At 43.1% G+C, this 22,466-nt stretch overlaps 1 protein-coding gene across 4 annotated transcripts in view; it reads left to right on the forward strand.

Moving 5' to 3' along the window:
* The window catches only part of Fhod3 (formin homology 2 domain containing 3), a 429,128-nt gene that overhangs the window by 374,030 nt on the left and 32,632 nt on the right, over positions 1-22,466 (forward strand). For all 4 annotated transcript variants that reach the window (XM_036204945.1, XM_036204946.1, XM_036204947.1 and 1 more), the window contains 2 exons: positions 3,237-4,114; positions 14,134-14,292. In XM_036204945.1, coding sequence (XP_036060838.1) covers positions 3,237-4,114; positions 14,134-14,292 — 1,037 coding nt within the window. The remainder of the gene's footprint in view (positions 1-3,236; positions 4,115-14,133; positions 14,293-22,466) is intronic.

The following is a 22,466-nucleotide window of genomic DNA, read 5'->3' on the forward strand; positions in this document are numbered from 1 at the left end:
ACAGGGAACAGAACTTTCTTGGATCTGAGTGTGCAACATTCTTCCAAAAAAGGACAACTCTGCGAAAATGGAGTGCCTGAGCTCCCAGGGAGCTACTATTAATTCTGCACGAAGAGCAAGTTGCATCCAAGGATATAGATGTGGAAACTGGAGCTTCTAGTGACTCGTCTGCTTCCCTCCAGGGATGTGAAGAGGGTTAGTTCATCTGTGGAAGTTTACTGGTTTCTCAAATTCCACACTGCTCACAGCCTCTTTAGCAGCCGAGTCAAGACAACTCTGTCATAACAGCCTTTGCTGTTCCTCATGAAGTCACAGAGACAATTTAAAATGCTCCAAATCCTGTTTCTATCATTATTGTGTCTGTTACTAAGAAGTGAATTCGTCGTCACACAAAGTAAAGCTTGGAAGAGATCCAGCTTGTTTCAGGCGCCTTTGTTCTTATTTTTGTGTGCTCAGCTCTGAACATGGTATTGATCATATTTTACTATATGACACTTGATTGGCTGGATGAGAGCTGGGGATGTCTGTCCTGCTCGCTGTGAAACCTTATTTCCTAGCTGTGTGTGGAGAACACAGTCTTCCCAGAGGTTGCTGAGAACAAGCTTGAGGGTTGAAACAAAAGTCGCCATGCCATTTGACAGTGTTCTCTGTACAGGAATACTCCTGGTGCTTCAAAAGCATAAAAGGTGAATGGAGTAAGGTTTCTGTACTTCACTTATAGTATTAAATCAGTACTGGTAGACTGGGATAAATTGGGGGTTTTTATTGTAATACATGGAGCAACCACTAAGAAAAATGTGTAAAGTCATTACTTTAAAACACTATTTTAAACTCAGGATGAATTAAAAAAAAATGTTCAAGCAACCCACTGGAGACCAAGGGAAGAGAAACAGAAGGAATAAATTAAAAAATCAAATGAAACAAAACATTTAAGCCCTAACGTTTCAATTAGTTTACATTAAAAGACAGATTAGCAGTGGATTTTTAGAAACACACCAATATATGCTACCTATACAAAACTTTTTTATTGCAAAATTTTTTTCATACAATATGTTCTGATCATGGTTTTCCCTCCCCCAACTCTCCCCAAATCTCTTCACCTCCTTGATCAATGAACTCCATGCTCTTTCTTTCTCTCTTTAAAAAACAAATAGGCAAACAAACAAACAAAACCCACACCAACTCACAACAAAACAAAACAAAAATTGACAAGAAACACACACACACACACACACACATACACAACCCCACAAAAAATATAAAACCAGAGCCTGGTGTGAATGACTCATGCCTTTAAGCCTAGCACTTGGGAGGCAGAGTTAGGTATATCTCTGTGAGTTGGAGGCCAGTCTCATCTACAAAATGAGTTCCAGGACAGCCAGTGACTGTTATATAAAGAAACCCTGTCTTGAATAAAGAAAAGAAAAGAAAATACAAAATCAGAAACCATAAAATATATAAGCGAAAGACCAACAAGACAAAAAAATACCCAAACTAAACAATATGAGACAAAATGTCTACAAAAATATTTAGTAACTTTTTTCAAGCATACTGACAGAGTAAATGAAAAATTAAGAAGCTATATCATACAATAAAAAGTGGAAGTGGCTTATATTAATATCAAATGAAGTAGACTACAGTGCAGGAAGTTACCAAAGACAAGGATGCTCAGCAATGTACACAAGACTCCAGTGAGTAGAGAAACAGGCAAGAAGACCAACCTTTAAAAATAACCACGCTGTTGTCATAATAAGAAAAGGCAGCATTTCCCAAACAATGGAGAAAGAATGTGACTATCTCTTGGGAAAGACCCACTTCTCTGCTATCAAAGTAGTCTCCCTGTTTACAAGGAGAGCTATGCTGGTAAGAGGTGGGATTGAGCGAGAGTGAGGCATGGAGAAAGTGGCTAGGTTCTGGCTATGAGGGTTTGTCAGCAGGATGCCTTATGAACTGCATGGGGAGGCTCACAATGCAGGTGCCAGTGATTGGAACTGGTCAGAGGGAGGGAGCTGCTATTGCAAAGACAGCAAGCCATTCCAGAATTAGCTTGGGAAGGGTGGGGCTGTAAGGCCCATTTATGAATGATCTTTAAAGCTCTGAGACTAGAGTAAATGGTGACTGAAAGAGTGAGTGAGATACGAGGTTTGAGGACAGTTAAAGGTCAAAGTTGAGGAAGAAGCCAGGAAGGGTGGAAGAGGCAGGTAGAAAGAGGGAAACAACCTGGTGAATGCCGAGTCCTGAATGGAAGGCCAGAACACTGAGAAACCCACTGGCCTCCTGGAAAGGAACCTTTGCAAAGGACTGGGTAAGCAGAAGCTGCATTCCTATGTGTCTTAGAGAGATGAAAGGGAGAAACTGGAGCAACAGTGAGTGAAACCGCTTTTAGGAGCAATATTATCTTAAAGGGAAGGATCAAAAGTTGGGAGTGAGGTAGAGATGTAAGAGGAGTCAAGGGCGGCTTTAAGATGGGAGAAAGCATACAAGTAATGTCAGCGCCAAAGGAGAGCCCTACGGCATGGGAGGGGCAAAGGGGACCTAGTGGGAGGGGCGGGAAAGCACTGGACCACGAAAGAAGCAGGGCAGAGAATTAATTACCCTGGGGGTTTCCTAATACGCAGTAGAGTAGCTTGTCCTTCTACGGGACAGTTGTGGACAGTCGCAAGAGAAGGGCTGTGACTGAGTTCTCATGTGGGGAGGAGGCTGGAGGTTGAATGGCCGACCTCTTGGGACCTCATCTGTTAAACCTGTCAGTTGTAGAAGCAAGACAACTCTGAGGATGAGCTGTGCAGGCAAGTGAAAGCAAAGTGGGGAGTCATTCTGGAGAAACTAGCCTTAAGTCCCCTGGAGATGAGACCATGAACTTGGACTGATGGCCTTGTCATGGTGTAGAGTCAGGGAGAGATGTCCTTCTAGCACTTGCCTGGGATCAAGAGAGCACTTCCTGCCTTCCCTAGTCTAGTTAGGACTGATGTCCCTTAGCTGTGTATGGTGGGATAGATTCGGTCACCTGCCCTGGGATGAGAAAAGGGAAGAAGTTATATAGTGAGGTGGGAACCAGGAGAGCATTTATTTGGAAGAGTCTGGAGACCTGGAGTGAGTCATCAGCTGTGAACATCTTCTGCTTTGTAGTGTTTTCTTCAACGTTGATCCTGTATGTCTACCTGTTTTCATGTATGTTCTTGTGGAATGGAGGCCCTGGGCCTCTTTCTTATCTCTTTCTTCCCATGTCCTTTCAGGTTTGTGGTCCACCAGCCTCCAGGATGTGGGTGTGAATGGACAGTGTGGTGACATCCTCACCAGCAAAAGGTTCATGCTGGACATGCTGTATGCCCATAACAGAAAGTCCACTGATGATGAAGAGAAGGGTGATGGTGAACCTGGGAAGTCTGCGCAGGAGGTGGAGGCAGTGGCCAGTCTTGCTACCAGGATATCCACTCTGCAAGCCAACTCTCAGGCCCCAGAGGAGAGCATCAAGAGAGTGGACATTGGCTGTTTAGACAACCGGGGCAGTGTAAAGGCATTTGCTGAGAAATTCAATAGTGGGGACCTGGGGAGAGGCTCCATCTCTCCTGATGCAGAGTCTCACGACAAGGTCCCAGACACAACACCTGCACAGCTGAAGACTGAGTCTGATTACATCTGGGACCAGCTCATGGCCAATCCAAGGGAGCTCAGAATCCAAGACATGGATTTTACTGACTTAGGGGAGGAAGATGATATTGATGTTCTGGATGTGGATCTTGGCCACCGGGAAGCCCCAGGGCCACCTCCTCCACCCCCTCCCACCTTTCTGGGTTTGCCACCCCCCCCCCCTCCACCCCTGTTGGACACTGTGCCTCCCCCCCCAGTCCCCGGTAATTTATTGGCTTCTCCTGTGTTCAGCACTCCTCAGGGCTTAGGGTGGTCCCAGGTACCCAGGGGTCAGCCAGCATTCACCAAGAAAAAGAAGACTATCCGGCTGTTCTGGAATGAAGTCCGGCCCTTTGAGTGGCCAAGTAAGAACAATCGCCGAAGCAGGGAATTCCTGTGGTCGAAACTGGAACCCATCAAGGTGGACACTTCTAGACTAGAGCACCTGTTTGAGTCCAAGTCTAAGGAGCTGTCTGTCACCAAGGTAGGCTGGGCCTTGGTGTGTTCTTGATTAGCAGAGGAAAAGAGCTGGAGAGGTTAGTTCTTGATGAAACATCTTATTTTGTGTTGCTTTAGCTATCCGATAAGCAGTCCACTGGGATAAAAAGTCTAACTTTTTGGGTAATATTCCTTGGATCCATGCTACATCAAAATGCATAGTAGTACACCAGATAACCCATTAAAAAAGCAAAAGCTAGTTACTGGTGGCCCTGTAGCCCAGGACAATGTCAGTGCTCTCCAGAGGAACTGAACATCCTCACTTACCAGGTACACTGAGTGTACTCATATAATGTTACCTCAAGTTAGGGACCATAGAAACACTTTGAACTTAGCTGTATCCACCCAGTGCTTGTCTAGAGGCAATACTTCAGTCTCTTTGGATAATTCTCCAAGCGGACATACTAAAACTACCTAGATATTCAGTAGTGACATATTTGTATCCCTAGAAAAATTACATATGTATCTAGGTTTCTTATTTCTCATGAATGCATGAGAACCTGCAGGCATCACTATTGAAGCATTGTTAACACAGGTGTTATATACAATTATAGATGGAAAACATTATAAAATGATTGGACAAAATACCATGGTCATCAAATTCTGATATAAAAATTGCATAACGGATTGGATTGTATTTTCCATGGGTAAGTGCTTTAATAATGCCTCCAATTTGTATCTCAACTCACAAAATATGTGAGGCAGGGCATAGTGAACTTTGGTTTGTTTGTTTTGTTTTGTTTTGTTTTTTTTTTTTTTTTCATGACAGGGTTTCTCTGTGTATCTGTACCTTTCCTGGAACTCACTTGGTACCCCAGGCTGGCCTTGAACTTACAGAGATCTGCCTGCCTCTGCCTCCCAAGTGCTGGGATTAAAGGCGTGTGTCACCACTGCCCAGCAATAGTGAACTTTTAAAACAGGCTAGAAGCTGTCTTCAGAATTTGGGGTATGAGAAAGTTCTTTGTAAAGTCTGATGTAGACAGGTGCGATGTGACATCATCTAAAAAGCTCATGCCCAAGAACCATGCAACTGAATCATGGAACAATTGCAAAAATATTTTTAATGTTTTAAGAAATTTTTTGATTTTTACACTGAGTCAGATTCATAACTCTTCGGGCTATAGGTTGTATACTTCCAGTGGAAAAGACATGGAAGAGATTATCACTATGAGTCAATTCTATTCCCAGGTCAATTCATCCATTCATCATCATTTGAGCTGAGTCTAATGTTGCCTGAGTTGGGCTCCCAGACTTAAGAGTCAGGTACCAATTCTGAAGACAAAACAATGTTACATCCTTAGGGCATGTATGTGTTTCTAAGGAGGAGAAGCCAAGGCTGTTGAGAAATGCTGAGGGGCCAGCTGGTCGACAGTCATTGGTCAGTCTTCTTTTAAATCCATGTGGAGATTCTTAAACTTCTTGCCACCCTTTGCCAACTGGTGTTTACCCCAGTGTCTATTTCTGCCCAGGCTTGGAGAGCATGTGACTCTCAATTATTTCTTGCCTCAGAAACCTCCTTCAGTCAGAGTTAAAGCTTCTTTTCTTTCAAATCGGAATCACTGTACTTCGATGTGGACTATGACATCTCATCATCTTCTTCTTTTGCTATAAGTGGGTCCAGACCTTATCCTTTCTAGAACATATCACCTCGGAATGACATATTGAACAGCTGCTCTCAGTGTGCCCATGTCCTGAATTTTTCAGGCTGCTATCACATAGCCCCTGGGTGCCCATGTGTCCTCTTCCACTTCGTACAGTCAACCTGGCACTGTGGAGAAGACCAGCTGAGAATTAGCCAGCAGTGGGCAGTTGCCACGGATTTCCCATGGCCCACCTCACGCACTACGCTGAACCCACTGACCCGCTTGTTCCCTCCCGCTTCATGTGCCAGCTGTGCTGCCGGCTTTATGCTGTTGCCCAGACCCTGGAGGTTGCTGGGGGGAGGCTGCCTGTGGCCTCAGGACTGGGAATGAGAAAGGCCACAGGTTGGTGGTGCAGGCATGTTTAATTCCCTTTATGGTAAGATTATTAAGTTTCTTAAAAATTAAGATTAGTATGACAAGACTTCCAATGAGTGTTGCTTCATCCACCTCCCTCCTTCTCTTGGTTTCACTGTGGCTGGCCTGGTAGGGGAAGAGATACTGGCTTGTGTCTTTTCACTAACCCTGAGTTCTATTCTTACATGTAGTAGGGATCACCTCTCAAAATACTGCAAGGCCTTGCTAATAGCTAAACATGTGCCTAGGTTTGGTAAAAAGGCGACCTAGGAAAATAGTCATCCACATTGGTGGGTTCAGCATCTTAAAACTGCATCAACTGCAGATGGAATCCATTTTTTAAAAAATGTGTAACTTTGCTGAACATTTACAGAATGTTTCCTTGTCTTTATTCCTAAAAATAATACAACAGCTAGTACATGGCATTTGCATTATGCTAGGTGATATTAATAATCCGGAGATGATTTAGAGCACTCTAGAGGGTTACAAGGGTTATATACAAAATATGTAAGAATCCATTTTATGTGAGGCATTTGAGGATTATTGTACTCTCTGGTGGTCCTATAACTAATCCCTTAGGGACACTGAAGGACAACTAAACTGAAATATTTATTAAATTGCTTCCAGAATGTTCTACAATGAGACTCAGGAGCATATACCTTTGGGTGTTTATTTGTTTGTTGTTTTGGGTTGGTTTGTTTGGTTATCTTCAAAAGAAAAAAAAGAAAAAAGGAAATCTGAGCAGGAGCTAATTTGCAAAATGTTACAAGAGATGAGAATGCAAATTAATGCTAAAGCATCGCATTAGAGAGGTGGATCCTTTTTGTATATGTTACTAATTCTGATATAACCAAATTCCAAGTCTGGTTTTGATCACCGACTGTAATTTTCATATAACACAGCTGTAAACAGCCACTTCCGAACTCTGGCTCATGAGAAGTTTTTCATTAAACACAATAGTCTACAACAAAAATGAAATCGACTTCACAAGACAGCACGAAACAAAGGGAGCTGGTTTTAGTTTCTATTGGAAAACTAACACCAGACCAAAGCAATAGGGCATGGCTGTGATTATCCAGTCACCCCCAGCCCAGATTCACTCGTGAGAGCCAGTGCTGGGGGGGAACCACTTAATGAACACGAGAAGAACAAAAGATGCCTTTCCTTCCTGGTTTCTTTTCAAAAATAGTTTGTGGAACAGAACCTACTTTTCTGACTTGGCAGCAGATGTGTAGACGTAGCTTTTCACAGTCTGCTGCCTGTTGGCTTGTGTGGCAACACAAACCCTGCATTGAGCCTTACTGTGTTGTATTTTTGCTGCTGCTCTGAGACGTGGTGAGACAGATGTTCAAGTGATTCCAGAGAACTATGTCAGGGCAGAGCTTCCCCAAAGCATCTGGACTTGACATGATGAGCCCTGTGAAATGGCCTTCCCAATTCTTATGTCCAATCAGGGCCTGGAAGACCCCAGATACTCTCAAAGGACACCATCTTCATACTCCAGTTAACTTCCAGACCAGGACAAGTGTGGAGAGAACAGGGGAGAGGCAAGGAGAGTCCCCGGGTTTGCCTTTGAGGACACGTTGGTTCCTTGGGTTTATTTGGGGAAGGGTCTCCAGATGGGCCTGGAGAAATTTGCTTAGCTCTGTAGAATAAGTACTCTTCCATCGCTCTGACAGGACACCATGATCAAAACAAGCTATAGAAGAAAGAGTTTATTTGGGCTTACAGTTCCAGAGGATCAGAGTCCTTCGTGGTAGAGCAAAGATACAGGAGCAGGAGCAGGAAGCGGAGGGCTCACATCTCAAACTGCAAACAGAAAGCAGAGAGCCAACTGGGAATGTCTAGCCCCCAGCGATGAGCCTCCTTCAGCAAGGCTTCACCTCCTGAATGTACCCAAACAGTACCACTATGGGCCAAGTATTCAAATACCTGCCATTCTCACTGAAATTGCTACACTCTGTTTACCCTGAAGTTTCTTAGTAAATCAGAAACTACTGTCAGAGGCTTTTTAAAGAAACGTAGAGATGGAGATTTAATTGGACAAGATATAAGCCTCAGCCTGGGTGATTTTGCTTGTTTTGTTAGCATGCTCTCCCTCCACCCTGCCCCCACACCATGTAGCCCTGGCAGGCCTAGAATTTACTGTATAAACCAGGCTGGCTTCAATCTTGCAGTTGACATTCCTGCTTATGTGGGTATTACAGATCTTCACACCTGGCAGGCCTAGCCTGGGTGATTTTTAAAGATCTCAGAGAGTATGGAGTAGATCTAAAGTTGTAAGTCCCTGCTTTTAAGTGCCAAGTGAACATGGCCTCCTGACCACCACCTTCCACAGCAATGCCCAGATCTGACTTGTTCCCTGGAGAAGACAGAAAAGTCTCATGGCTTCACATTCAGAATACAAGGAAGTTATGTTCTTAATGTCAATATTAGAACTCCCAAATTCTACCTAGAGATTAGCAACACAACTTTGTATTCCTGTGGGGCCTCCACAGTTAGTAACTGAGTGTAAGCCCTCTGATTTCAGTGACAAGAAAACACAGGCTGTCCAGTTGTTTAGCCATTGGCCTTAGCTATCAGAGGCTCGAAAGTACAGGAAAATAATATTTTTCCCTTAGTCTTAAGGCAAGCCTGTTCTGTAATGTTAAGAATTCTTTTCTTCCACCCTCCCCCCCTCTCTTTTTTAAAGGCAAAGTCTTATAATCCCTAACTGGCCTCAAACTCCAAACAATTGCCCTGCCTCAGCCTCCTGAGTACTGGGGTTAAAGGCATGCACAGCCATGCCAACTGAAAATTTTATTCTTAATTAAACAGGTTTTTTGGCTTTTTTTGTTTTGTTTTGTTTTTGCCTTAATGTAGACTTAGGTTTTCATTTGTTGGTTTTTATGTTTTTGCTGGAAAGATTTCCTGTGTATTTCTTTATGACTTTCACAGAAAGACTAGGAAAATTCTAGCGTCTCCTCCTTGTGACATCTGTATCATTGCAACTTGTAACCTTGTAACTGTCACTTTCTCAAGGGAGAGTTTTGAAAATACCTTGTGGTATCATTCTTGGCGAGTGAGCAGGGAGTCAGGAGGCATGATTTACCATTTCTAGAGTGGCCGGGCTGAACCAGACCCAGACCCAGGGTCTCCGGCACTGCTGCCAAGTGGCTTGTGCGGAGGCCAGTTGCCTTTCATGGAAACGCTCACAGACGCAGTGGCATTCTTCAAGACTCGGGGACTTCTCCAAATCTGTCATATCCTTAGACAGGTTTCTATTTTCAATCACAGTGCCTTCTGGAGTGACAAGCTCAGTGTGTTCAGTGCTCACTTTGTAAACATTTGGATCCTCTGTTCCTAATAAAGTGACTCCTTAAAAATTCGAGAGGGCAAGCTCAAGACACAGCTCAGTAGCATGGTGCTTGTCTAATGTATGCAAGGTCCTGGGTTCTATCCCCAGCAAAGGGAGAAAAAAAAAAAATCAAAGAGGTGATCTGTTGTGTCAGCATTCTAGCAAACTTTAAGCTTAATGAAAACTGTGTACTGGTCAAATATGTCTTTCAGACTTTTCTCACTTCTACCTAAATCTTCACTCCTTCTGTTTTCCAAAACTGAATGACTCAGAGAGGAAGTTAGGGCCTTTTCCTTCCCCTAGGACATTGACTGAAGTCGGGGTGCAATCACACTTGCGCGTGGCCTCATACCCTCCATAACTTTGAGTCCTTATCTGCAGCCTCGAAAACTTTTTATTTTTTAGGGATAATGGTTTGACCTGTTCTCAAACCCAGTTTCTACCTCTGTAGCCTAGGAAGCATTAGCCATCTATCTCTGCACTAAGCAGCCTTTTCAGCTAAGCCTAAGCTTTTTACTTTCTGGGAAGCAGATCAGACATGCAGGCCTCTGGTTCTAAAGCATGGACCCCTAACCCAGGTAGCCAGCCTCCCTGGGGCTGCAGTGAACAGCCATAACCCTTGCCCTGAGCCTCAGCAGGAATCAGTCTATAGTGAGATGGCTGTCTCCTTTGCATTCCAGAAGTCCTATAACTTTTGAGCTTGTGTGCTGTCTGTTGAAACCTCATCCTAAAGATGTTCAGCTCTGTCTTCCTGTACACTGGCCCCTCACCCCTCTGGACAACTTGAGAGAAAGATGCTGAACTGCCCTCCTTGCTTCCTTCCTGCCCCTTCTCTCTACCAGGTCTCTGTTGCCCTAGACATGCAGGGGACCTCTGATTCTCTCTCATCCATCTTGGCTGTCTGACCCCCAACCCTTTCCCTGCAGCGTTCTTGGTTCTTGGTCAAACACAAAACAAATGAACCAAAAGCCCTACAGGGCATCTAGGCCGGAGGCATGTCTCCAGGGACCTTCTTGGGGTGGGGGTGGTAAGTGGAGTTGTGGAGACTCTCAAGGGAGGAACTCTCTGCTTAATAGGCTTTGTGGAACTAAAACAGCCCAGAGACTTTTTCAAGGTCCCTCCTCCCTTAAGCAATCCCTTTCTCCCTTGAATTTTTCTGAGGACATACTTGGGAAAGTAGCGTGTTCTAGCACAGCCCTGCAGCTATTGCCCTAACTGGGCCACATGCCTGCTATGCAAAAGCAGATGCACCCTAGAGATAGCCCTGTTTTCATGGCCAGCCACCCCAGAGTTAAGCACTCTATGCCTGGAGCCTGGTGACTCCAACATTCCTCCTGCCCTGACCATTCTTGAAACTTGCTGAAGAAAAGAGGGCAGAGGTTGGCTGTCTTTCATCTTTAATGGCAAACCAAGACTGAAACCATCCTCCCTGTGGCCCAGAGCAGCACTGGAGGCCTGCTGGCCCTGGGAGAGGGAGGGAAGGGCGGGGGGGGGGGAGGGCTCTTTTCGTACCCCTACATGAAAAGTTCTTGAAAACTAGGCACCCAAAAGCTGCTAAGGAAATGAGCTAGCAAAGAGGGACGATAAATAAATGAAGCTAAATCGGAACCAACAGAACAGACTGTTGAACTAGATCGGTGTCTGAGCCTCTCCTGCCTGTGCTCAGGTTTGGATCTCACTGACCACTGATGTCCCGAGACAACTGTCAGCCAAGGTAGACACATGCCATATCGCAGCCAGGAAAAAGTCTGCTTAGGTGTGGCCCTGTCTTTCTCCTTGTCCTTTCCCTCAGAAGGAAGACATTAGTGGGTCCCCCACGGTCACTTCTCAGGTTTGACTTTGTTTCTTATTTGGTTACCTGTTCGCTGTCACTCTTTTAGATTGCGTTTTGGTTCAGGTATGTCAGTCTTAGTGAGAATGACCTGGGCTAGGCCCACGAGGTGCTGCACAGTTCTTTCATCCTGCTGTCTCAGCACACCAGCTGACTGGCTCAATAGTACATAAAGCTCCATAACCATGCAGAAAGAGATTATTAGTGTCTAACGAAAGAATATTGGTGGCTAGAGAGATGGCTCAGCAGTTAAGAGCACTTACTGCCCTTTCAGAGGACCTGGGTTCAGAACTCAGCACCCACATGCTGGCTCACAACCATCTGTAACTCCATTGCCAGGGAGTCCATTGCCCTTTTCTGGCTTCCAAGGATACCAAGCATATACATGGTAGAATGCATACATATACATGCAGGCAAAACATTCATACAGATAAATAAATAAATAAATAAATAAATAAATAAATAAATAAATGTAAAAAATTCAAAGAATATTATTGACTTTAAAATGAATATGATCTTTTATTAACTTTAGAATGGATTTTTTTTTTAAATCTCAAAATAAATCTTACTAGAATTTTTGGTAGAATTATTTTCTTGGAGACAGGGTATATCAGTCAGGGCTCTCTAATAGAACAGAACTGATCAGATGAAATATGTTCCCACTGCCCCTTCCCGGGGCTAGGTTGTTCTCAGTTGTTTCCTTCATGAAGAAACCTACGTGTATTTATTCCCAAACACACATTAAAGACCTAAAGTAAAATTGTAGCAATTGAGTTGGGAGGGCCTGGGAGCATCTGTAGAGACAGTCTGCTTCTCCTTTTAGCCCACAGCTCTACTGTTACCACCACTGAGTGGCTCCTCTGCTCCTGGGCTCCTGCAGCTTCAAGGGAGCAGTTCAGAGGGCATTTGTCTGCAGGGTGTGGTCAGAGATCCTCCCCAAGGCTGGCCCGTGAGGTCTTTCAGGATATAGCCTCATCTAGCCTGATCCCTGACAGCTCTCAGACTCAATAGAATGGCTTCTTATCTCCTTGCTTTCTCCCTTGGGCCCAGCAGGATCCCAGAGACTCTTCAAGTACAGTTGGAGAGTCAGCTCAGACCTCCAACTGTAACAGGTGCCTGACTCTCCAACTGTACCTTTAAGAGTCCCTGAGACAGATACCCTGAAAGACCTCACGGGCCAGCCTGGGGAGGATCTCTGACCACACCCTGCAGACAAGGGTCCTGCAATTGGAATCCTTGCTTAGTGAGCACCCACCATCACTGGGTACATTTTCTTCAAGAGAACCATTTTACCTTCATCATCTTTGCCACCCTAAGAGTGTCCCATGATTCAATCAGCCATCTTCCCAGATGCCTTTGCCCCAAAGGAAACCTGAGCAGTGGTAGAGGCTTGCTGAACCAGTCTCCTCCCCTGTCCCTCCATTGCCGCCTACATATCACTTCCTGACAGCCAAAGGAAAATGTGGAGACAGCTTGGGTTATAACCTGTGTTTATATGTCAGGACAGCTATGATAAAATACCATATACCAGGCTGGAGAGATGGTTCCATTTGTTGTTCTTCCAGAAAACTCGACTTTCAATTCCCAGCACCTACACGGTGACTCATGACCATCTGTAACTCCAGTTCCAGGGGATCTGACACTCTCTTCTTAACTCCACAGGTAGCAGCCTTGCACACAGTACACATACGTACATGTAGGCATACCATTCATATATATAAAATAAATCTAATTTTAAAAAGATACTATATACTCACTGGATTAAACAACAGAAATTTATTTCTTACAATTCTTGAGGCTGTGAAGTTGAGGATTAAGATGCTAGCCAGGTTAATTCTGCCAAGGGCTTTCTTCCTGTGTTCCTGTAAGAACACCAATCCCATTGTTAAGATTCCACTCTTACCACTTTACCTAAACCTAATTACCTCCCAAGGATCTGACCTCTGATACTAGATTCCATCTTTTTGGAAATCAGGGCACCAATATGTGGATGGGGAAGGGATACAAACATTGAATTTGAAAGGCATACAAACAGAGTTTCAACCATATGCAACCCATCATGATGAGGTGGGCCCAGGGCCTGCCTCTGAGGGGCACTCATGCCATCAGGAAAAGCCACATCACAGGGTTCTATAAGGATGCCAGGACACCTCTGGTTCTCTGATGTCCTCTTTGGTGTCTGTTCCTGCCTGTCACTCATACCTCTCTATCAGCAGATGGCCTTTCTTTTCTCTTAGTTGGGAGGCCCCACTCCACCCTCCAGTGGGCAGCTGTATGACAGTTATGTGTACAGGAAAGATGGAGACACTCTGCTCTGAAGGGTGCAGGACATTTGGATAGTGAGGGAGGCCCCAGGGAGATCCAGGGCCCCAAGGGCTAACACACCAGCCACACTGGATGTCCTCACTAGCCTGCCTCCTCAGCTCTATAGTCACTGCTATGGGTATACTACACATACTGAGCCAACAATACTCATCCAAATACTTCATAGCACACAAGAAAGGAACCCTAAAAGGGTGGGAAAAAAAAAAAACAAGTTTTGTTCTTGCACAAAAATTTTCCCTATTGAAAGCAAATCAATTTTATTTTGTAATGTGTCTGGCTTGTGAAGTTCCATTACTGACCCAAGCTTGGAGGCAACTAAGTGCCTGAGCCTTGATCTGTCTCCCTCTTCCCCATTCTCTTTCCTGTGCTGAGTGGCAGCCAGTTCTTTCCCGAGCTGAATCTGGGCCATTTGCTTTCCCTTTTAAATAAAGGGTGAGTCTGCTTTTAGTAATGAAATCCAGGAAGGACCCAGGATGATACATTAATCTTTTGATTGTCCTTGTTTTATCACCAAGAAAACAGCTGCAGATGGTAAAAGGCAGGAGATCATTGTTCTGGATTCCAAGAGGAGTAACGCTATCAACATCGGCCTGACGGTGCTGCCCCCTCCAAGGACGATCAAGATCGCCATTTTGAACTTTGATGAGTATGCCTTAAACAAAGAAGGGATTGAGGTAAGACAGTTCTAGGAAGAATTGTTAGTGTTGTGAACTGTGCATCACATTAGTGCATTGAATATTACTTTGGGCGGTTTATAATCTTCTTTACTCAACTGGACTCTGAAAGATGTTAATGATTCTTAGACATCTAATCTGGGATAGGAAGACAAGTCACTTTTCATGTGAAGTTCAGAGATCTTGGCTCACTTATGGCCCTCAACTCTAACCAAACATTGCTTACCTCAGAATGGAAAAAGATCATCCCATTCTCCACATGAGGATGCTTAGGTCTTCTTTCATGTCATGTCACACATGTCTAGGAACACTTATGAATTATAATCTTCCATTAGGTGCTGAAGTCTACATAAAGGACATTGTTTTGATCTTATGAAAGGATGTGATTTGGGGCTAGGGATATGGCTCACTTACCATGCACGAATCCCAGTCTGATCCCTAGCACTATGTACAATGGGTGTGAGGGCACAGGCCTGTAGTCTCAGTGCTTGGTAAGTGGAGGCAGAAGGATCAGAAGTTCAAGGTCATCCTCAGCTGTGTAGGGCATTTGAGGCCAGCTTTGGTTACATGGGACCATGTGTGAAAACCAAAAACAAAACAGAGATATGTTTTGTTGGATCATCTGGAGAACAGAGCATGCCAACTGAGGCTTTCATGCTTGCTGATCTGTTAAAGGTGGAGAAAGGTAGCTAGCCCCGTGGGACATATTTCATTTGCTATGCCACAATTCCTGTCACTCCACATGGTTATGATCTCCTGCCTCTGTGGGATGGTACCAGATTACAGCAGGTGAAACCTCCTATGGTAACGAGGGAAGATGGAGGAGAGCTACTGGAAAGCCTACATATTTGTACCAAATGGTGATATTACCTGGGGACATCTGGGTGGGGATAAGGAGTCTGGGGGCACTGCTTTGTGATATTGGGTGACCCATCCTTCTATTGGTAAGAAGCCTTCATATACACAGCCTTTTTTGGAAAACGTCCACATAGTTGAAACTGGTGAAGCCTAACTCTAGAGGGAATGCAAGCCTTTGTCAGGAAAGTCCACAGAGAGGAAGGCTTGAGGCACTGTGCTAGACTCATCTAAAGTCCTGGGTAGAGGAGAGGGCAGTGAGCATACAGAACATGCCAGGTTTGTAACCCAGCGGGACAGGCATACCTTTACACTTTGTGAAGAAGAGACAATCACAAGAAAAACTATCTACTGAAACAAGTACTTGGTTGATCATACTGTATTCCTGCCAAGTTCATGCCCATCCAGGAGGTGACCTCACTTGAAAAGGCAGATCCATTAGGATGACCCATCAGTCTTCCGACTGGTGTTCTGAAAAGAGGAGGGCTATTTAGACACAGGCATGGGGGAGTGCCACTTGAATCAGAGAACACACAGGAAGATTCACACCATGGAAGTCCATGTGAGGACAGAGACAGAATTTAGACTGACATGCTTACAAACCAAGGGATGCCAAGGGGTATGGTAAGCATCAGAAGTCAAGAGGCAAGGAAGTGCTCTTCTCTCTAGCCTTCAAAGAAGGAAGAGAAATTATGGGCTTCCTACAACATTGGTGTTGGACATTATGAGAGCATAAATTTACATTGTTTTAAGCCACCTGTTTTGAAAATGTTGTTACTATGGCAACAATAGGACATGTAACTAATACACTAGATGCTAGTGGTACCTACTGTCCTCCACATTGACCACAGCCAGAAATGTCTCCACACACTGTCAACCCTCCCCTAGGGAGTGAAAGCATTCCATCCAAGAACCCTTTATTGAAGCTACCTCCATATCCTAGAACTGTGCATATCTCTCAACTGTTCCCAGGCATAGCTGTGAAACCCATGGAATAAGACTTCTTGTAGAATGTGAAATGCAGGACGCTCTGTCATCCCTTCTTCATGACCATTGATCCCAGCCACCTGAGGGGTATAGAGGATCTACACTCATGTGCTAGGAAGGACCCAAAGCTTCTTCTGGACTCTTGTTCAAGAGTTAAAATGAGACTAAGAGGACCTTTGCTAATAAGATTTGCAGTTAATGCCCACAGGCCTTCAGCCAGACTGTTTGCTTCCTGGATACACACATTATGTCAAGGCATCGCCGCTTCATAGGGCCGTTGGAAAGCTCTGTGTACCAAAACACAATTAGTATGTATTAAATGACATCCTGTGCCATTGCCTAGCAACTCACAGTATGAATATGGATTTGTCATACAAACCTGAGTAATTAACTCCATTAAGGAAGTGGCTTTCAGAAGAATATTAAACTGTAGGAAGTTATTATAGGGTCATCTCTAGAGAGCATCTATAATACTTTTTTTCCAGTAAAACACATGGAATGATCACAAATGGAAGTAGGAAGACATTACTTCATTACTTTTTTTAAAATTCATCCTTTGCTTTTCTGATTTTCAGAGTGTAGTTCACTTAGAAGGCAGTACAACACAGTTGTCTTTAATAACATGAATTCATCTCACATTGGCTGTCAGACCCAGTATCATCCTAGAAGCAGAAATTTCCTTTAACCATTGTGCCATAGTATCATTCTAAGGAGTTTATATTGCCTGAGGCCTGCCCTTAGCTGCTTCATAGGTACTGGACATAGGTGAGTCTGCTCATGAGCTACATAGCTGCCTCAGGGAACCAGCATGCTCTGAAGATGGGGCACAGCTGCTCCATTCATAGTGTTTGCATTTGTAGATGAGTATCCATGGAAGATGGAGCTCCTGCTAGGACATGAGGGCATCCCCTAGCAGTTCTCCAGCTCTGCCTGGGAGAACTTCAACCTGTCCTTTAGTAAATCATTTCATCTATTCTGGGCACAACTATCTCTTGCCCCAGTATGTAGCCTCAGAGTGCTCCCAAGAATGAAAGGAGATGCCATCAGGGTTTTTAAATTGCTGTATGAGAGTAAGCACATGTATAGAACCCATCTTCTCAGAATATGCAAACTGTTAACAAACTAACCCCAGTCCAACTTTCCCAAGACCCTGATACTGTACCCAAATCCTTGTAGTATATTCTTCATCACCACATCTAGGGTTCTGTCAAAAACAAGTAAAATCACTACTGCTGTGTTTCATCTGCACGTAAATGAAATGGCCAAACTCAGCCTAATATTTAAGTCCACAATAAAGGATAGTACCTTCTGCTACAAAAGCAAGTATATTATTGTGGTAATACAGGGTCACAGACTAGAACAGTGGTCCTCAATCTGTGAGTCCCAACCCCATCAACAAACATCTATATTTGAAAATATTTACACTATGATTCATAATAGTAGCAAAATTGTATTTATGAGGTAACAACAAAAAATAATTTCATGGTTGTGGGAGGGGGTCACCACAACATAAAGAATTGTATTAAAGGATTGCAGCATTAGGAAGGTTGAGAACCACTTGTAGTTAGAGTTTTCCTGCCTGGCTCATAGTCAGGACAAATCCCTGTCACCCGCCAGGCCCATAGACACTCAGAACCAACCAAGTAAACACACAGAAACTTACATTGTTTGGAAACTGTATGGCTGTGGCAGGCTTCTTGTTTTGTACTTCTTCTATCTTAAATTAACCCATTTCTATTAATCTATACTTTGCCGCGTGGCTCGTGGCTTACCATTACCTTACATTCTCCTTGTCATGGCGGCAGCTGGCAGTGTCTCTCTGCCCCAGCCTTCCACCTCCCAGAATTCTCTTCTCTCTTGTCCCGCCTATACTTCCTGCCTGGCCAATCAGCATTTTATTTATACAGAGTGATATCCACAGCACTTCCCCTTTTCTTTTTTGTTAAAAAAGGAAAGTTAACTTTCACATAATAAAATTACAGATAACAAAACAATTATCAAAGCAAGAATTACAGTTACAATATTAAAGAAGATATCCTATCTATCTTATATTTGTGAGTCTAAGGTTTTATATCTAACTTATCTTTTATCATAATTGAGGAAATTATATCTATCTAGTCTTCAACCACATCAAAGACCTCAGAAGGATATATTACCTGAGAACTGGGAGAAGGATGCAAGCAACTTTTCAGAGTCTTGCAGGGTAGACAGAGACAGCTGGCAGCCTGGACAGTCACCTAACGTTCCTTTGTAAAGTTGGAGCATTTGTCTTCAGCCCACAGGTCTAGAGTCTCTCGGTCACTTCTCTCAGTGTCCTGTAGAATGTCTGGCAATTTCCTCTGCGAAGCAGGAACCTGAAGGACCATTTTGTCAAGCAAAGTTCAGTGGTCACCTTTCTATGGGTCCTGCATGTCCAGTTCATCAAGCAGTCCAGGCAAGAACAATTTCTTGCCCAAATGGCTATTTTTGTCAAGGTGAAGATAAGATATGAAGTGTCTTTGATGCCCATCCTCCTCTCTGAAGTAAATCAGTGTTGCCAGGAGCAGACATGTCTCACTGTCCAGAAAGTCTAAATTTTAAAAATATTTTAAATGCCATATTCTGTAGGTCTTTGAAGTATTTGAAGATTACCTATCTATCTGAAATATGTCTATGTATACCTAGAAGGCTTAACTAACATGGCTACGAGTATGATTATCATAGATGACTAATTATTAATCTATTTTTAATTATCCATTATAATTTAAATGAGCTATACAAACATAATACCTTAAACAAGAGTAGAAATATACACACAGTATAACAAAATTAACTTTAAGTTTGTATCAATAGACTAAAATCTATGCCAATGTAAAATATTTTAAACAAGTTGTTGCTCTTTAGAAGTAAGTTCCTTAATCTACCCTTTCTTCCTATTATATCTATATCATATCCCCTTTTCTTCTTTAGAAAGAGATCACATTTATAATCAACCTGCTTTAAATAAAAATACTGGTTTTTCTTTGTGTCCCACACCAGAGGGCTCTTCTGATTTGGGACACAAGAATCTCTTAACCTTTTCTTTTAGCAATATGTCTTGGTTTAGAGAAGGAGTGAGCCAATTCCATCTCCAAAGCCAGCTTGATAATTTTGGGAAATTGGGCATAGTTTCTCTTACTACTTCCTGCTGGGGGTGGGGGCGCTGTATCTTATGGGGACATAAAGAAAATTTTAGGATTATGGAGTAGTCCATGAGGGTGAACCTCTGAGCCAGTTGCCTTTAAACCATTCTGGATGTTCAATCATCTGGGCCATGGTGTCATCAGAGACCTTTCAGGTGGTCTTGGCTGATCAAACCTGATGTATCTTAATCTGGAACAAATCCACAGCCTCTGGATTTCTGTGGAAACAAAAGCAGAGACTCTTTTCCAAAGCAACATATCCTTATATCCAAATTTTGAAGTCAAGGTACCTTTAAAATTTGCATATTTGGCCGGGCAGTGGTGGTGCACGCCTTTAATCCCATCACTCGGGAGGCAGAGGCAGGAGGATCTTTGTGAGTTCGAGGCCAGCCTGGTCTCCAAAGCGAGTTCCATGAAAGGCACAAAGCTACACAGAGAAACCCTGCCTTAAAAAAAAAAAAAAAAATTACATATTTGTTTAGCTCAACAGCTTTTATGATCAAATCTTTTTCTGTAGTTAAAAATCCCAAAGGCAACACAAACCAGATTCTGTGTGTAATATCCATCTTTGTAAGACTGAAATGCCACTGTGGCTGCTGGCTCCGCCCACCTCAGCTTCCCAACATGGCCGTGGTATAGTTTACCACCAGCTCTGGGTCTGGAGCCATGTGTACCATCAACTATCAGAAGCAGTTCTATCAAAGCAGCACATAGCCCAGAAACCTTTTTTTTTCAAACTCGCAAAGACTAAATCCACCATGCAGCAGAGTAAAGTGCCACTTGTAGACTCCTCATTCCCGCCACAGTGCAGGTCAGACACACATGCCAGAAACCCGCCATAGTAGCTCAAAACAGCAGGCTGCCGCTAACTTGAGAGAGACAACTAGGAAGCTGTTTTTAGCTCCGTTTTAGAATCTTTTTTCTCAGGTTTTAGGTGGAAACTCTTGCCAACATGTTGGGTGCCATTTGTAGTTGGAGTTTTCCTACCTGGCCCACAGTCAGGACAAATCTCTGTCACCCGTCAGGCCCATAGACACTCAGAACCAACCAAGTAAACACACAGAAACTTACATTGTTTGGAAACTGTATGGCTGTGGCAGGCTTCTTGTTTTGTACTTCTTCTATCTTAAATTAACCCATTTCTATTAATCTATACTTTGCCGCGTGGCTCGTGGCTTACCATTACCTTACATTCTCCCTGTCATGGGGGCAGCTGGCAGTGTCTCTCTGCCCCAGCCTTCCACCTCCCAGAATTCTCTTCTCTCTTGTCCCACCTATACTTCCTGCCTGGCTACTGGCCAATCAGCATTTTATTTATACAGAGTGATATCCACAGCAACCACTGGTTTAGAAGAAAGTTGAAACAAACAAACAAAATACCAGCTCCAGTTACTAAATTTTGGTCTTGTTGGAGATTCCTTTCCCTACAAAACCAAGCGGTAATTCAAAATATCAAAGAAACTAGGAATGTGGCAAGAGCCTGCCTTGTGTTCATTTGTATCATCCTTGTGGAGGAAAGGACCACCAGCTCACAAGAGGTGGTTCTGACCTGCTGATCCACTGTCCTGTAGCCATCTTTATTGACAGTGATGTAAGGAATGAGAAAATAAACTAGTGGATGGTAAGTTCAGAATCCTCCATGGTGAAGAAATGGTTCAAATTAGAGAAGGGAAGGGCAAAGAAAACACGTTCAGTTCCTTCCTCAAAGGGACAACACTTGCAGGAACACATCTCCTGAAGGCTATAAAAGGTGCTGGTAAGCTTTGTTTTGAAATTCCTGTCCTGCCCAAAACAATTTAAGCATTATGAAAATTAAAGTACATTTTTTAATTTTTTGCTAAGCACTTTAAAAACCAGTTGCATTACAACCATAGATGTTTTCAAAGAGTGTTGTCTGTTTAAATTGTTTGGATAAGTGTTTTTTAAACACTAGATTTGTGGACAGTATTACCTACAGAATTTTGGCTAAATCTCTCCTGACACTCAAATGCTGCCCACATGGCCTCATCCTGGAGCCACAGTGAACAACTTGGGAGGAGATGGATCTGAGCGTTTGCCATGTGTCCCCTTCTGCAGCCTCATTCTGAGTGCAGTTTAGAATATGGAACTTCTCATGAGCTGAGGCCAGCTTTCCCTGTCCATTACCACTCATCAAGTCTCATTGGCGCTAGAGCATCTTGATGTTGCCCCAGGGGACTGTTCCATACAATTGGTTTACCTATTTATCCACCAAAAATATTTATCTTGACAACAGACTTGGGCCATTATGAGTAAAGCAACTGCAAATATTTTAGTAGTTTCCTGTGACTATCAGTTTTTATTTTGCTAGAGTACATATCCAGGAATGGAATGGCAAGGTCCTAGGGCAACCTCTATGTTGATAAATTACAGCTTATGTTTTCATTCTTTTTACAGTGAAAAAAATTAACTAGAATATAGTTTACTTTATCAGCTTCTTATTGGAGAAGTTTTTTTTGTCTACTATGGGCCACAAAGATTTTTCTCCTGTTTCTTTCCAAAAATTTTATGGTATTACATTTTCCTTTTAAACCCATGATCTATTTTGAGTTTCTTTATGTATAAAAGGAGAATTAAATTGAGGTTCTTTTTTTTTTTTAATATGGAATCTAGTTGTTTCAACACTACTTGTTGGAAATTCTATCCTCTCTCTGTTGAATAGTTTTGCCAAATTAATGAACCATATTTGTGAGCCCTGTACTGCTCTGCCCTGTTGATAAATACATTTGTCCTCATTACTATGATTCTATAGTTCTTCAAGTTGGGCAGAGTGATACTTCCAAGGTCGCCTTTTACAATGAACCATGGTTGCTCCATTTCATCTTTCTTACTACATAGCTTCTAGAACCAGCTTGTCTGTTTCTATATAAAATCACGTTTGTCTTTTGGTTGGAATGGAATTAAATCTATAGATCAGGAGAGACAGTATCCTGGTTATACACCTCAGCCATAAACATGGTATTTCACTACAATGACTTAGATCCTCTATGGCTGTTTTCATTAACGTTTTAAAATCGCCAACATAGAAAGCTTATAAATTATTTACTGTGTTTGTCCCTTGTATATTTCAACACAAGTAGGACTTTAAAATTTACTCATTACTATGAACTATAAAGGTTTTATGTATTAGCTGTGTGTCATGAAACATTGGTA

Source organism: Onychomys torridus, chromosome 13 (genome assembly GCF_903995425.1).
Source record: "Onychomys torridus chromosome 13, mOncTor1.1, whole genome shotgun sequence".
Taxonomy (NCBI): domain Eukaryota; kingdom Metazoa; phylum Chordata; class Mammalia; order Rodentia; family Cricetidae; genus Onychomys; species Onychomys torridus.